The 14,835-nt window shown below is 36.8% G+C and overlaps 1 protein-coding gene across 1 annotated transcript in view; it reads right to left on the bottom strand.

Annotated features, from left to right (window-relative positions):
- Positions 1-14,732, bottom strand: part of MAML3 (mastermind like transcriptional coactivator 3) — a 636,110-nt gene extending 621,378 nt beyond the window's left edge. The window contains exons 1-2 of the mRNA XM_067736821.1: positions 14,611-14,732; positions 10,300-10,340 (exon numbers count right to left, since the gene is read on the bottom strand). Of these exons, the coding sequence (XP_067592922.1) occupies positions 10,300-10,320 (21 nt within the window). The 5' untranslated portion in view covers positions 10,321-10,340; positions 14,611-14,732. The remainder of the gene's footprint in view (positions 1-10,299; positions 10,341-14,610) is intronic.
- Between the last annotated feature and the right edge of the window lie 103 nt (positions 14,733-14,835).

Below are 14,835 nucleotides of genomic sequence, written 5' to 3'. Positions count from 1 at the left end.
AGGGAGATCAGCTAGGTGCTTTGTGACCAGCTAGAAGGGTGGGATAGGGAGGGTGGGAGGGAGATGAAGAAGGAGGAGATATGGGGATATATGTATATGTATAGCTGATTCACTTTGTTATAAAGCAGAAACTAACACACAATTGTAAAGCAGTTATACTCCAATAAAGATGTTTAAAAAAACCCCAGAAAACACAGTTGATATATAATTTGAGCAAGTCACAGTTAGCAATGATGGTTGGCCCCTAAACACTAACATTTTCAGCCAGTGCCTCTCTGTGAAATACTTAGTGATCGTCAAACACACAATTGCCCAGGGAGAGCCTATGTTTCAAGGAATTTCTCAAAGAATAGTACTTGTAGAATATTTCCTGCTAACACAAACAGTAACTCCTTTATTGGTCCATTTTGTAAGTTGGGACATTATCCATTTTACATAGTATGTAATCATTTGACTGTAAAAGGAATTAGGCAAATTCACAGCTAACTGGTCATTTTTGAAAAGCAAACTGTATGTTTAATATTTCTGTCATGTTCCAATGATTACATTTTTAAGGGATTCTTTTTTTCCAACCTTTTGTTTTGGGGTGTGGGAGACAGATAATCTAAAGCAGACATTGAAGAAAGATGATTAGTCACCTGTCACTCTAATTTTCCTATAGATTCTCAATTCTGGAGACAATTAGGAAAATCAGTTGGTTTCTTTAGAAATCCTGGTGAACTCTTTGGATATTTGATACCATCTAAAAAATAACCCACATTCATCACAAATAAAACTAAGAGAGTCACAAAATTAAGTATTTGGAGTGAGCCCACATTCTATTAACTAGTCATGTGTCTCTTAGATGAATGTTAATAACATTTATTGAGAACTTAAGACGTCCCAGGTGCTGTGCTCAGAACTTCACATTCATTATCTCATTTAATCCTCACAAATAGCATGTGACAGACATTATTATCCCTGTTTTTGAGATTGAAGACTGGGGCTCAGAAAGGTTTAGGAACTTGTATGAAGCAGAGCTGGGATAGCAGCCCAAGTCTGAGTGACTTCAAAGCCTTCATCAAATGACAGTGCATCAGGACAGCAATTACCAGATTGCATAACTGCATTACACTGACAAGGTGGAAGCAATAAGGTGCTTTGCAGACATTGAACAATGTAATATGGTCCCTTAGTTATGTTATGAGGTCACTGTTTCAAAAATGTAATCACAGATTCAGAGGGCAAGAAGAGCCCCAGAAGCTCTCTAACAATATTGGAGTATGCTCAGACAAGAAAGGTAGAATATAAAATTGTACCTATGTTGTGATTACAACCATGTAAAAGTAATTTATGTATATGGACTAGGATGGGACGAGAACTTGGGAAAATGTATTTACTAATGTGTAGGGATTATGTTATTACATTTTCATGTTCTATTTATACAATAATTTTTTTCTTAAAGATAAGATTAACAGGTTTTTCTGATATATAGAAGAAAGATATTAATCCTAACATGAGTGCTGATTTTGAGAAGCATGTGAAAATACCAGTGCTAGGATTAAGGACACCTATCAAAACATCACTACTGCCTTTTGCATTTTTAGTGATGCATGCAAAAAGTTGTATTAGGAAAATAAAATGTAGAAAGTGGTAGATTTGGCTATAGGACACACCAGGAACAGAGGGTGGGGAGAAGGGGAGATAAGACATTAAATTGTAAATGCCACCCTTCAGCATAGTCATATCTTATTTGTTTAAGCTTTATTTTGAAACAATCTCAAGTGCCAAAAACTTGCAAGCATGTGAAGAAGGATCCTTTCTTTCTGAATTATTTGAGAGTAAGTTGCCAACTCAATGCCCCATCACCCCCAGACACTTTAGTGCGCATTTCCTACGAACAAGGACTATCTCCTTCATAATCATGATACAACCAACAAAGTCAGGAAAATGACATTCATACATTACTGTCACCTCATCTTCAAAGTGCATTTAAGGCTCACAGTTGTCTTGATAATATCCGTGACAGAAAAGGCACCCAGCTAGAATCATACCTTGCATTTAGTTGTCATGTCGATTTAGCCTCCTTCAATCTGGAACAATTTCTCAATCTTTACTTTTGTAACCCTGATACTTTTAAAGATTATAGAGCAGTTAGTTTATAAAAGGGTCCTCAATATTGATACACTTGGCAAGAATATCAGAAGTGATGCTGTATTTTTCTCATTGCACCCTATCAGGTGGTACATAATTTCTATTTATCCCTTTACTAGTGAGGTTCACTTTGCCCCCTTGGTTATGGTGGTAACTTACTCCTTTTTCTTTTAATAATAAGCAAGTATTTGGGGGGTGGGAGATATTTTGAAACTGTGTAAATATTCCATTTCACATCAGACTATTATGTATGTATGTATGTAAATCAGAATAGACTCATGGTTTCCTAATTTATTGAGTGGGTTAAAAAATCCTCAGCGTGCCCTTAAAGAAGGAGAAGAGGAAGAGCTACCTACTATCTTGAAATCTTTTATATGTAGTATTTTAATCAAGCATATATGGATTCTCTTCCTACTGCCTTGAGTTATTAAAATTCTCACTTACACTCACTTGATTTCTTCTTCTCTTATAAATTAGTCTCCAAAAGAGATATAGGAAAGAATGACCAACAAGGAAAAGTTGCACATTCTTTTGTCCATTCATCCACTCAACAAATATTTAATGAGAGACTACTATGTACCAGGTTCTCAGTTCAGGCTGTCACTTCAGTGTGTCTGGTTTGAGCCTCAAGCAGTGCTTCCCCTGCAATGAATGGCCACCACGTGGATGGTGGGTGTAGACAGCACGTGTTCCTATTACCATGTGTCTGGGCTCCCCAAAGTTGTTAACCTTAATTCCTCTCAGAAGATGGGATGTTTATAAGCCAAACACTGCTATTTCCACATGGACCTCAAATTCAGGATTCATGTTAGGGTTATGATCTCAACTTCCACATACCAGATGGGCCATGTTGACAAAAGGGTCAAGATACAGAGCAGAACTGTCTCTGTCATTTCACTAGACTACTTATTGTAACTCTTCCTCCTACGTTTGTTTTAAGGAAAACACCATCATATTCGGTCTCATTTTCAACATTCTAATAGAGGTTGATCCACTGTAGCATCTTTAATTTGTTGTACCTCATGCCTTCTCTTTTTTCTCACATCTTCCTTATTCCCTCCACAAATTTTAAAATCCACTCTGTTCTTTGTATTTACCTTGACTTTTCTCCCTCTCAACTGACGTCTCTGGTCTTGTTTCTCCCTTCCCTGCCTCGTTCTACCTCCCTCTTTTCTACCTTCCCTCCTTCCCATCTATGCTGTCCTCACATCTATGCTGTCCAAGGTCCTCTTCCTATTTCCTTCTTCCTAATCTCATGGCCTGACCTTTGCACTTTTTGCTCCTCTGGTCCAGGAGATGAAACAATACTTCACTAGTCTGAATTGAATGATTTTGGGGAAAAGTTTTAGTTTTATAATTTTAGTACATGGAGAAGAAGTCTTTAGCTCAGATAAATTTAGGTTTAAGCACATATAATTTGCACATTACAATTATTGCTGCTAAGTCTATTAACCATTCACAAATAAATATTGCTTCACAGGCTAGTTATTTCCCTTATTATTCATTTATGGAGGATGCCTTTTCCTTAGGCAACAGTGCGTAATAATTAAGTTTCCAAGCTCTGTAGTTGAAGGCCCTGAAATCAAGTCCTGGCTCAGCAAACTGTGGTAACACTGGGCAAGTTATTTAACCTCTCTAAGCTTTAGTTTCCTCTTCCATAGCATGGGGATACCAAGTACCTACCTTCTAAACATTTTGTAAGAATTAAATAAAATAGTTCTTGTAAAACTGTGGGGCACCTGGTAAGTGGGGAATAAATGTTACATATATTATAAATATAGTAAAAATACTTGTGATGTACAAGGGAAAATTCTCTACAACTAATACCCTTGACTAAACAAATGATTTTTGAAGTTTGTAAAATTGTCACTGCTAATATGCAAAAACTAAGCTCAAAATATGAACTTTGGGTTGTAGTTAGCTAAAATCCACCACAGTTCTTTATTGTTCCACCTGAAACAGCAGTTCATTTTCTTTTTCTGTCACCACCTCAGTCCTAATAATCCCTTCCCGAAAATTCCATAAGCTTTATGTATTTAAAGATATAAAAGGTGAACGACTTATGGTTAGGAGGCTTTAGAAACCTTTTTCCATCAGCTTGGTGACTGACCTAAAGGGGTTTACAGATGTTCTGGTCAACACATAGGACTCTTCCAGTGAAATGTCACCATGAGGTAAGCCCTTCCCAACCTCAGTGGATTACAAGGCAGGGAAACCACATCAAACCCAAGTGGTGAGAGAAGCACTCAGTGCTTCAGGAAAGACCTATAGAGTCTGGGAGATTCTGGGCTCTCTACACAGTGGTATAGTGTCACCAACCTACAAAGTCTAGGTCCTGGAATCACCATTTTAAGAAGGCAAAGTTACTGTGGAAGGGGAAAATCTTTCCAAGAAAATTCTTTGTAAGGAAAACATACAGAAAAACCAAAGCAAAACAAACAAAACAACTAACAGTTCAAGCTATTGAGTTCAAGAAGAATTAAATTCAGTGGATTTGGCCATCAAATAGGCTGCAGCTCAGAGCTAGGAATTTGCTCTAAGTTAGAACTTTGGAACCAGGACTTTCTTAGTCAAAGTTATACAGTTTGAGGTTGTTTTCTGAGGGAAGGACAAGGGTGAACAGGCTAAATAATACAGTTTTCAAAAGTAAGTCTTCTGCTAAACAATGATAGCCTTTCTCAACCAGGCTTCCTCAAAAGAACCTTGGAACATGGAAAAGGATCTGAGTGACTACTTTCTCAATTCTCTCAGGGATGACACATAAGAAGTACCTTTCTAGATGCAAGGGGAGAATTGATTTTATTTCATGCAATGAATACCTTAGGTGGGCTTAGTTCTCTCTCAGAACCTTGGGTGAAAAAGGGCTGGTGTCTGATAGGGTAACCCACCCAGGTGGCAGAGTTGCAACATGGTACTATCATTTTCCTAGAACTCGAGACTAAAAATCATGGTCATCTTGGACCCTTCCTTCACTTTTATCTTCCATGGTTGATTAATCTGTTAACACATCCTGCTTCTACTTTTTAAAAAATGTTTACGGTAATATCCCTTCGTCTCCTTTTCCACTGCCTCTACCACTCATGACTGAATTTTATAACAGTCATAGAATCGTATAACCTAGCCTCTAGGAATATCAGTTTTCTCATGTGCAAAGTAAAGATAATCACAGTAACTACCTTATAGGATTATGGTAAGGACTGAATGAATTATTTTATGTTCAGTGCTCAGTACAGCACCTTACAGATAGTTGGAACTCAGTAAATGTTAGCTATTACTGTTGTTATTATATACGCCTCCTCCTGTAGTGTCTTCCTACCGATTCACTCTGGATACTTAGTTCTCCATATATCTTTCTAGAAAACATGTCTCTCACCACCTTAGGAATCCACTGGATCAAATTCCTGCCTGGCTTTCCATGTCTTCCTCAGCTGATTCATTCATTCACTCTTTCATTTATTAATTTTTTCCAACTTACTTCCTACTACCTCCAAACACATATCATTCAGCCATTCATTCACTATGTTTATATTGCATCCCTGTTATGGGCCAGGTATTGGAGATACAGAAAGAAATGAAGGGAGAAGCACTGCCAACTCTTGTAATAATTGCAGTTGGGAGAATATCAAGTCTACTAGTCAGAAGGTCTCTCCATCATGTCCCTACCCCCAGATGTGTTCCTAATCCAGTCCCACTCTCTCTCTTCTCTCCAAAGTTCTGTCATACTTAGCACCACCCTGCTTTACAGTTGTTCTAGCTAATGTGGGTTCGATATGTCTTACCAACTAGATTATAAATTCTTTGAGAGATGTCTGTATTCTCTTAAGTGAGCAACACGTTAGGAGTTCCAATGATACTTTTTGACTGAGACTGACTCATTGATTTTTATAGGGTGCAGAACACATATATCCTCTACTGGGTCCATAGTTTCAAAATGTAAATATCTTTAAAATGGGTAGTTTAGTGGAAGAAGGAGAACTTATATTTCTATCAGTTAGAATATGTATTCACTTGGACCGAGAGCTCTTTGATTTATTATAGCTGATGTTTCTGACTATTAATAGAAGATTAACTAGTACCTGAGAGGTGTATATTATTTTGTATTTTTCATTATTTTGTATAGAATCAGAGAAATTTCCTAAATAAATTCTTTGTTTTGATTATTCTTGCTGTATAACATACCCCAAAACGGCAACAACCGTTTTGTTTGCTCGCTGTTCTGCGGCTCAGTGATTCAGGGGGGTTAGCTGGGCAGTTTTCCCTTGGGGATCCCTGATGCTGCTGCAGTCAGATGTCAGCTGGGCTGCAGTCATCTGAAGTTTGAAAAGAGCCTTAGACTTATTAGACTTTTAGTTCCACCCCTGAGGTGAGACTTCAGGCAAGTCGTTTTGTTTCTCTGGGTCTCATTTTCCACACATAATGAAATAAAACCAACAAATCCTTTCGAGAGCTCTTTCAGCTCAAAAGTTGATTCTATGAAATGAGAAAAATGTTTGGATATGAACAGCTACAAATAAGTCATTGTGCATAACTAAGGTCATTCTACAAGTAGAAAAGGTTACTACATGAATGGAAAACACAGGATTGATATAAGAAAGATCTTTTGTGGTGAATTATCAATAGAAACTGATCTTGAATCAATTTTGCCACTAGAGGTCACTAGCGTACCATCTCAAAGAGAACATACGCCATCAAGTCACTAGCAGTTCCCTCTCTCTGGCCCCTAAATGTTGTTCATGGTGTCTTTTAGTGTATTCTGAGTATCTCCCGACAGCTGCCAGAGACATAAGTTATGATGAGGTGACATCAGTTGTCACTCTAGGTGATGGTTCATGTGTGCCTAATGTTCTGTAAGTGTGAAGAACCACCACTTGGACCATAAGGAAAATGACTTCTTTGGCTTTGCTGCCCTCTCACTGGGATGTGTTAAGGGGCAGTGAGATAATTTGATAGAAAGTCATGTGAGCTCTGAAGTGAAAAGACACTGTGGAAATACTGTGTCATCCTCTAATGCAGCATAGATTGTCTGATTTTCATGAGACAGGAAAAGGAAGGACCCAAAGCAGAAAATTCATTCATTCACTCATTCAACCAGTATTTCCAGACACACATGTAGACACTGTACTGGCAATTGGGCTGCATTCATGAAGATCAGCTGGTTCTTCTTCAAGGGATTTAAGGAATCGGGTATAGGAGGGTTTCTATTCCGATACTCTCAGTACTCACAGACCACCAAGCACTCTAAATTCCCATGTCTGCAGGTGGTCACTTGCAGAATGGCAAAACCAGTGGCTTTTTTAAGCTGATGATACTTTTCTGAGGTGATATTAAGAGTAGACTATACACCTTTGACATCAAATCCAAAACTAAACCACAGAGGTACATACCAGAAAATGTTAAAATGCTGAGTTGGGTTGTGGCCAATGATGCTTGTTAGAAAATATACTAAAACGTATTTTGACATAAAACTTTTTAAGTGGGAGAAACAATGCTCTAAGTGAAATTAATGCCCTGAAACATAAAGATCTATAGAGATCACCTCTGAAGAAACTTCTGTGAGAAGGATGGACTCCAGGATGCCTCTGAAGGGCATATCAATTTTCTCCCCAAATGAAAATTACATCCTATTTACTTATAACTTGCTTCATGCTGTGCATAAAGGAAACCTACTTCAAACTCCAGAACTCACAATTCTACCATCAAGGATGAGTAGCAAGGAGTCCTGGGCTCTTTCCATAACTTGAGGAGTTATTTCTTCTACAGCTTTAAGGGGACTTGAACTGTTTAAATCAGTTGTCATCAGCGTTTAGACAAGACACAGAGGCCATATCTGAGCAGGATGGGCAAAGCCCCTATTCCTTAGCAGCAAGGTGTTCTCTCGTTTTCTGCCCTCATTAGCAAAGAAAAAGAAAGGGAGCCTGGCTGGATCTCTGCTTCAAGTTGGGGAAGGCTTGATCTGCTTTTGCTGTGATGGGTGTTAGTAATTATCCTGGCAATTATTAATTTTAACCGTTTGTTTTCAAACAAACTACAGACAACCTTGTCCTTCCTTCTGATTGTTGCAAAGTCTGCTGGAATAGCGAAAAAGAAAGGGTAGGGGGAATGTTACAAAATATGACTTGATTTATCTAAAAATGTATTTACTATGATTATGCCATTGACTTCTATCAATACTAATGTTTCTTCAAAGCCAGCTAGTGTAGTTTTCTTCCTTTTTGACTGATAGGCATCCCACCAACACTTTATGAGACATTTTTTCCTATTTCCCTCGAGATAATTGTATAAGGAAAGAGGAAGGAAAATAGGAATTTGTCACAAACTAAAGAGGTTAGAGGTTTGGGGGAGGGGCAGTCTGCCATGGGCCCTGAGTGTCACTGCATGTTCTTGCTGGTTTGCCAAGAGCACAAGGACCTGCCTGACCTTTATTCAGGCCGTTTCTGAGGGTGTGTTTGCAGAGAGCAACTCTAAGGGATGAAGTAATGCCTTCCCCTGGTTGAAGAGCAAGCTTGCTTCCACTTGCCGTAAAAGCAATAGCTTCCCTGAGCTCAGCGTTCCTCCCTGTACAATAACCCTCTGCGTGTGCAGGCATCTATGGGGGACTTGGGAGAAATGGGAAACAGAAGCAAACCAGCATGAAGTTCACGCCGCTGTGAGTAACAGAGTCCTTGGACTCTGACGCAGGCATGTCACGTCTTCTCCCAGCATTCACGAACTCATAGTAGGCTAACTTGTAAGCTTGCGCGCTGTGTAAAATCCCAAATCCTGACACAGCCTGACAGAGGAACTCTCCCAAGTTGATTATTTAGTGTAAACAGTTACCAGGGAAACAGAAAACTATGAGGATTACGTTTGTGCATCAAAAGTAAGAAAATCCATCCGCAGCCCAACATTTTAGAGACTTGCTAGCAACTCATGTGCATTCTTTTTATGAAATCTTATTTCTTGCAACCCTGACTCCTAGGCCCTTCAAAGAATCACTTTGTCTTATTAAAACAGAATCCCCTTTATGCTCCAAGAGCCCAATGATTAGTCTTGATTTTAAAGCAGATTATTTTATAAAAATTTAGTGGAACAGGTACTCAGCTGAAATGATTGATAGTGGTAGATTCATGTGTAGAGAATCACAGAAACCCCAAATCACAAAAGCTAAAATGGAGTGGCTCAAAGATAACTAACTCAGGAAAGCTCTCAGATGTTATGGCAGGTACGGTGCTAAGGGCTGGACTGTCAGACACAACCAAAGCATCAAAGGTTGACTCTTAAATATGGGGAACCAACTGCTATAATTCACTGGTAGTGTTACTTGATAAATTCCTCAGTTATTTTATACAATATTAGAGAGGCAGAATTAACTTTATCCCAATCCCTCATTTGAGGAAACAGGGGTCTATGGTAAAGTGATTCATCCCCCATAACCTTACAGTCAATTTCAAATATCTGAATATGCTACAGCATCTAGCTCTAAGGAACACTAAAGTAACTTTTAAACTAGGAAATATATGAAGAATTGAATGAACACATATAGGGTGAGTCAGAACTGGAACCCAGGTTTCCTCTTCTTCAAACCAATGTTTACTGCACTGTTGACAGACCAGGGTTTTCCAAACCAGACATTTGCATACCAACATTGCAATTTTTGCCATATTAAATTAACCATTTAATTAACATCACTTTTGAACTTAGCTTTGTTCTAAACAACAACATCTGCAAACTGAGGGTTATTTGTATTATTCATATTTTTCTATTATGATAAAATATGTAACTATTCATCATGTTCAACCAGAGCTGTAAGTGTCAATACTTGGGAAACACTGATTAGACAATACTTTGTCTAGAGAAAAATAAGCATCAAGACTGCACAGAATCATTCCTTACTATTTTCATTTTTGTCAAGAAGTTCAAAGCTTGATTCCATGGAGACCCTGAAATCCTTCTGAATTTTCATCTGAGAAGCACTAAAAATACACTGGTAATTTCTTACATTTTCTCTATTGAACAGATGAATGAAAATGATTCTGTTCAAATTAGCCAACTATTGGTTATTATCAGGAAATTATAATCTTCAGAAAAGTATACAAAAACAACTTAATTTCCAAATAGCAGTAGAGCATACTATTAAGTCTAGTCTTGAAATCAAGTTTCCACAAGCAGAAAATATTCTTTACTCACCAAATTCAGGACAACATTCATTCTCCAATGAATTCAATAACCTTTCAAGGGAAAAAAATAAGTAAAAAGGAAAATGTGAGTTCTTTTTTAGGAATGAGATGAAACACATTTTGCAAATTAATGAGTGTAAAGTAGGAGAGAACACACCTGGTTACACTTGAAAGTTATCAAAATGCCTCCATTTAGCATATTTCACTTTAAAATATCCACAGTATGTTTAGATCCCTCTAATTACTGCAAACAAGTTAAAAGTTTTTATGTGCTTGATGAGAGTATATCAGACTAGAACATCAAAACAACCTTGGAGGTTCTCTATTTTTTTATTTATTATTTCTTCCTCACATAATATTTTGTCTTGTAACAATAGTTTTCCATTTGGAGTTCCCCATTCTCTATGAAGAATATTTTAATTTGTGCTTTTATTTAGATGGTTTATAATATATGCACCTTCCAGATCACATGAATATCCATCTTATAATCAAATATTTCTATACAATTTCAGTGGTTCCTATTTGTACTTGAATGTTTTTCTTATTCAGAAGGGAATTTTGTGGCTATTTTTAAACGATTTTTTATTGAAAAATGTAACGCAAATATGAAACACCATGTAAGTAAATAATTTAATGAATGTTCACTTCATGACTAGTTTGCCAAGGTTTCTACTCCCTTTTTATAATCACTTGGGTATACTGTTCTTTCTTCTCACCTTTTTGCCATTTCAAGAATTTTTTTCTATTCATTGAAGGACAACTATCAGCAACACTGTTTTATCCAATTTGCAACATTTTGTGAATGATATGCTTCTTCTAATATTATGGTTACCTTTTTGTGTGTTATCTTCTTCAGATAGCTTGTCTAAAGACTTCCTTTAAGTTTAAATTCTCTAGCAAGATATATGTTTGATTCTGAAATTTTAAAAAGTTGAATGCTCTAGAATTACCATATCCTACTTATAGTAATCATTTTCTTGCATTTTAAAAATAGTTTTATCATCCAAGGGTGCATTCAAAATAAACCATAGGTTTTTTGGGTCTGTTTTTTAAAATGTATTTTAAGTGTCTTTTTATCTACAAGTCTTCTTTCCATTCTTTTTTCTTCCAGTGTGATTTATTTGTTAAAGGGCTTTGTTTCTTGTTATTTGTTCTTGTCCTGTTGTTTTGTTCCATTGTCAGATTTCGCTAAGCTTATCCAGATGGTAGACTTAACATATTTCTCTGTCCTCTGTATTTCCTGTTAAATTTCTAGTTTATGGACTTGATTAGGTCAGGCTGCATTAAAAAAAAAAACTTTCTTTGCAGGACTATTTCATAGGTGGTTTTCTCATATAAGCATTTAATGGTAAAGAAATTTCTCTAAGCACTGCTTCATTGCATCCCACAAATTTTGACATGTTTACATTTATTGAAAATATTTTCTAATTTCTCTTGTGACTTCTCTTGTGACCCATAGTGTCTTTAGAAGCAAGTAGTTTAATTTCCAACTACTTGGTTTTCTACAAATATCTTTTTGTTACTGCTTTCTAGTTTAATTCCTTTGTGGGCAGAGAAAATATTTTGTTATGACTACAATCATTTAAAATTTGTTGAGGTTGTTTTATGATAGAATATGGTCCATTTTGGTGAATATTCCATGTGCATTTGAAAAGAAGACAAGTTCTCTAGTTATTGGGTGGAATGTTCTATAAATGTCAAATGGGTCAAATATGTTGATAGAAGTTTTTATTCTGGTCTTTTATATCAACAATTTCCAAATTTGCCTGCACTCTGTTGAAATCACCTTTGTAAATTCTAAAAATATTCATGTCAGTATCCCACCCTAGAGACCATAATTTAATAAATCCAGGATGTAGTCTGTTCTTTGGAGTTATTAGGAGATTCTTAGGTGATTCGAATGTGAAGGCAAGCTTGGGTCCTGGGTTCTTTATCCTTACAGATTTTCTGTATACTTGTTTTACAAATTACAGAGAGGGGAGTGATGAACTTTCCGACTATTGTTGTAGGCTAGTTTCTTATTTCAGTTCTATCAGTTTTTGCTTCAGTGCCACTTTGTAGCACTGTTACAATTTTGCATCTTCTTAATGAACTGACCCCTTTATCTTGTTTTAATATCAATCCCCCTGATTACTAGTGAAGGTAAACATTAAAAGAAAATCTTTCTGACCACTCAGTTTTCCTCTTTTGTGAGTTTCCTGTTTATGTTATTTGAATATTTTTTTTATCTTTGTCAGAATTCTTTACATTTTCAGAGCTTTACTATATTATTTCAGTCTGTGGCTTGCTTTTAACTTGACATAAAATGTCTTCTCATCTGTGTATAAAACAATCAAAATTTAAAATCTTTTCCTAATGAATGACACTGTTTTGTCTGGTTTAACAAATCCTTCTCTACGGTGGTATCATAAAGACATCTGTGTCTTTTAGGACATCTTTTCCTAAAAGTTTAGAGTATTTTCACATTTCACATTTACTTCATTTGGAATTTAATTTTATTTTTGGTGTGAGATCAGGATCTAATTTCATATTTTTATACGAATAGCCAATTTCACTAAAACCACCATAATTTGTCTTTTATATAGCCAATTAACAAAGTTACTGTGCCAATTTTACTACCAAGAATAATGAGTAATAGTTTTTCCCACAACCTTACCAACATTTCTTCCTTACCAGACATCTTTATTTTATACCAACTTCCAGGTACAGGAACTTGCTTTTCTAACTTTCTGTCTATTCTTGTGTTAATATCGCATTTTTAAAAGTTGCTTTTAAAACAGAATTACCATATGATCTAGCAATTCCAATTCTGGATATATACCCAAAAGAACTGAAAGCAGTCTCACAGAGATATTTGCACATACCACGTTCATAGCTGCATTCATAATAGCTAAACGCAACTCAAGTGTCCACTGAAGGATGAATAGATAAACCAAATGTGGTATATACTTACAATGGAATAATATTCAGCCTTAAATAAGAAGAAATTCTAACACATGCTACAACACGGATGAACCTTGAGGATGTTATGCTAAGTTAGTCACAAAAGACAAATACTGTATGATTCCACTTACATGAGGTGCCTCAAATAGTCAAATTGATAGAGCAGAAAGAGTTGTGGTTGCCAGGGACTGGCAGTAGAGGTGAATGGGGAGTTGTTTAATGGGTATAAAATTTCAGTTCTGCAAGATGAAAAGAGTTCTGGGGATTGGCTGCACAACAATGAGAATATACCTAACACTACTGAACTGCACACTTTAAAATGGTTATTTAAATGGTAAGTTCTTTTATGTATATTTTACCCTATTTAAAACTAACAGGAAAAAACAACCCCCCCAAAACCTGTTCTTCTAGAAAAAAAAATCTGCATTTAATAGTTCTCTTAGTCTTTGGTGTTCTGCAGTTTCACCACGATGTGTCCAGGTATAGACTTCCTTATTTTAATCCTGCTCAAGAATAAGTGCTTCTTGAATCTAATTCAAATACTCCACAACCCTGAAAAATTCTTACTTATTACTCTTTAAATACTGACCACACCCATTCTCTCTAGTCTCTCTTTTTGACACTCCTGTTAGATTTATGTTCAATCTTTCTTATTTCTCATGTATTTAGCTCCTGCATTGCATTCTAGTAAATTTTCCTCATAGTGTGTATCTTAGTTCTAGTCCAATGTATAGATCTCAAACACTGAACGGAAAAAATTCTTATCTATTCCTTAAAAAAAGTAAGGCTCTATGTTGGCAAACTGTGCTAGAAGTAAAAAGTCAAGAGACAGGTGGACATATGACTCATTTCTACAACTCAGGAGTATGTGCCAAAGCAGAAACAATAATATTCAAAGCCAGCATGCTGCTTTGTGTCAAGTGCTAGGTACCTGTGAATGGTACCCAGCCTGATTACATTACATCCCAAAGCCTGGCACACAGCATTTCACACTGCGTCTATGACCTTGCGCAGGAAATTTATTTACTCTTAAGCTTCTTTCTGTGGGTTGCTGTGAGGATCAAATGGGATAAAGTGAGCAAAAGTGCTATACACTGAAGTAGTATTAAGGTATTTTCTCAATTCTAAAATATTATTAAACGGTCCGGCGCATTATGGATTTTAAGATAGTTTGGGGAAGATGAGGAGAGGAACAGTCCGTTAGACGTACACTTAAGAGACTTCCGATTTGGGAAATTAAAAATATGGAAAAGTCTGCTTTTAGAACTGAAGAACCAGGGTACTTTCTCTGTTATGTCCACACACGTCCTTTTCTTGAATTTGAATGATTTCTCTCTCGCCCAGTGTTAGGTTTTACCAACCTCCAGGTTTTACCAACCTCCTTCCTGACAGCTGTCAGAATTTTCCACAATTTTCCACACTGGATTTCTTGACCCCATTTTCACGGACCGGCTGAGACTGAGGAACTGCCTCGCTCGGACTGGCTTTCGCACGCTCAGCTTAGCTTCTGTACTGTCATTGGCTGTTGCTCTTCCCGGACCCGCCCACAACGACCTCAACCCTGATTGGATTCCAGTGCCCTTTTGTTATGGCAAAAGGTGGA

Source organism: Pseudorca crassidens, chromosome 4 (genome assembly GCF_039906515.1).
Source record: "Pseudorca crassidens isolate mPseCra1 chromosome 4, mPseCra1.hap1, whole genome shotgun sequence".
Lineage (NCBI taxonomy): Eukaryota > Metazoa > Chordata > Mammalia > Artiodactyla > Delphinidae > Pseudorca > Pseudorca crassidens.
The sequence above is the reverse complement of the archived record's forward strand: the minus strand, read 5'-3'. Positions and strand labels throughout refer to the sequence as shown.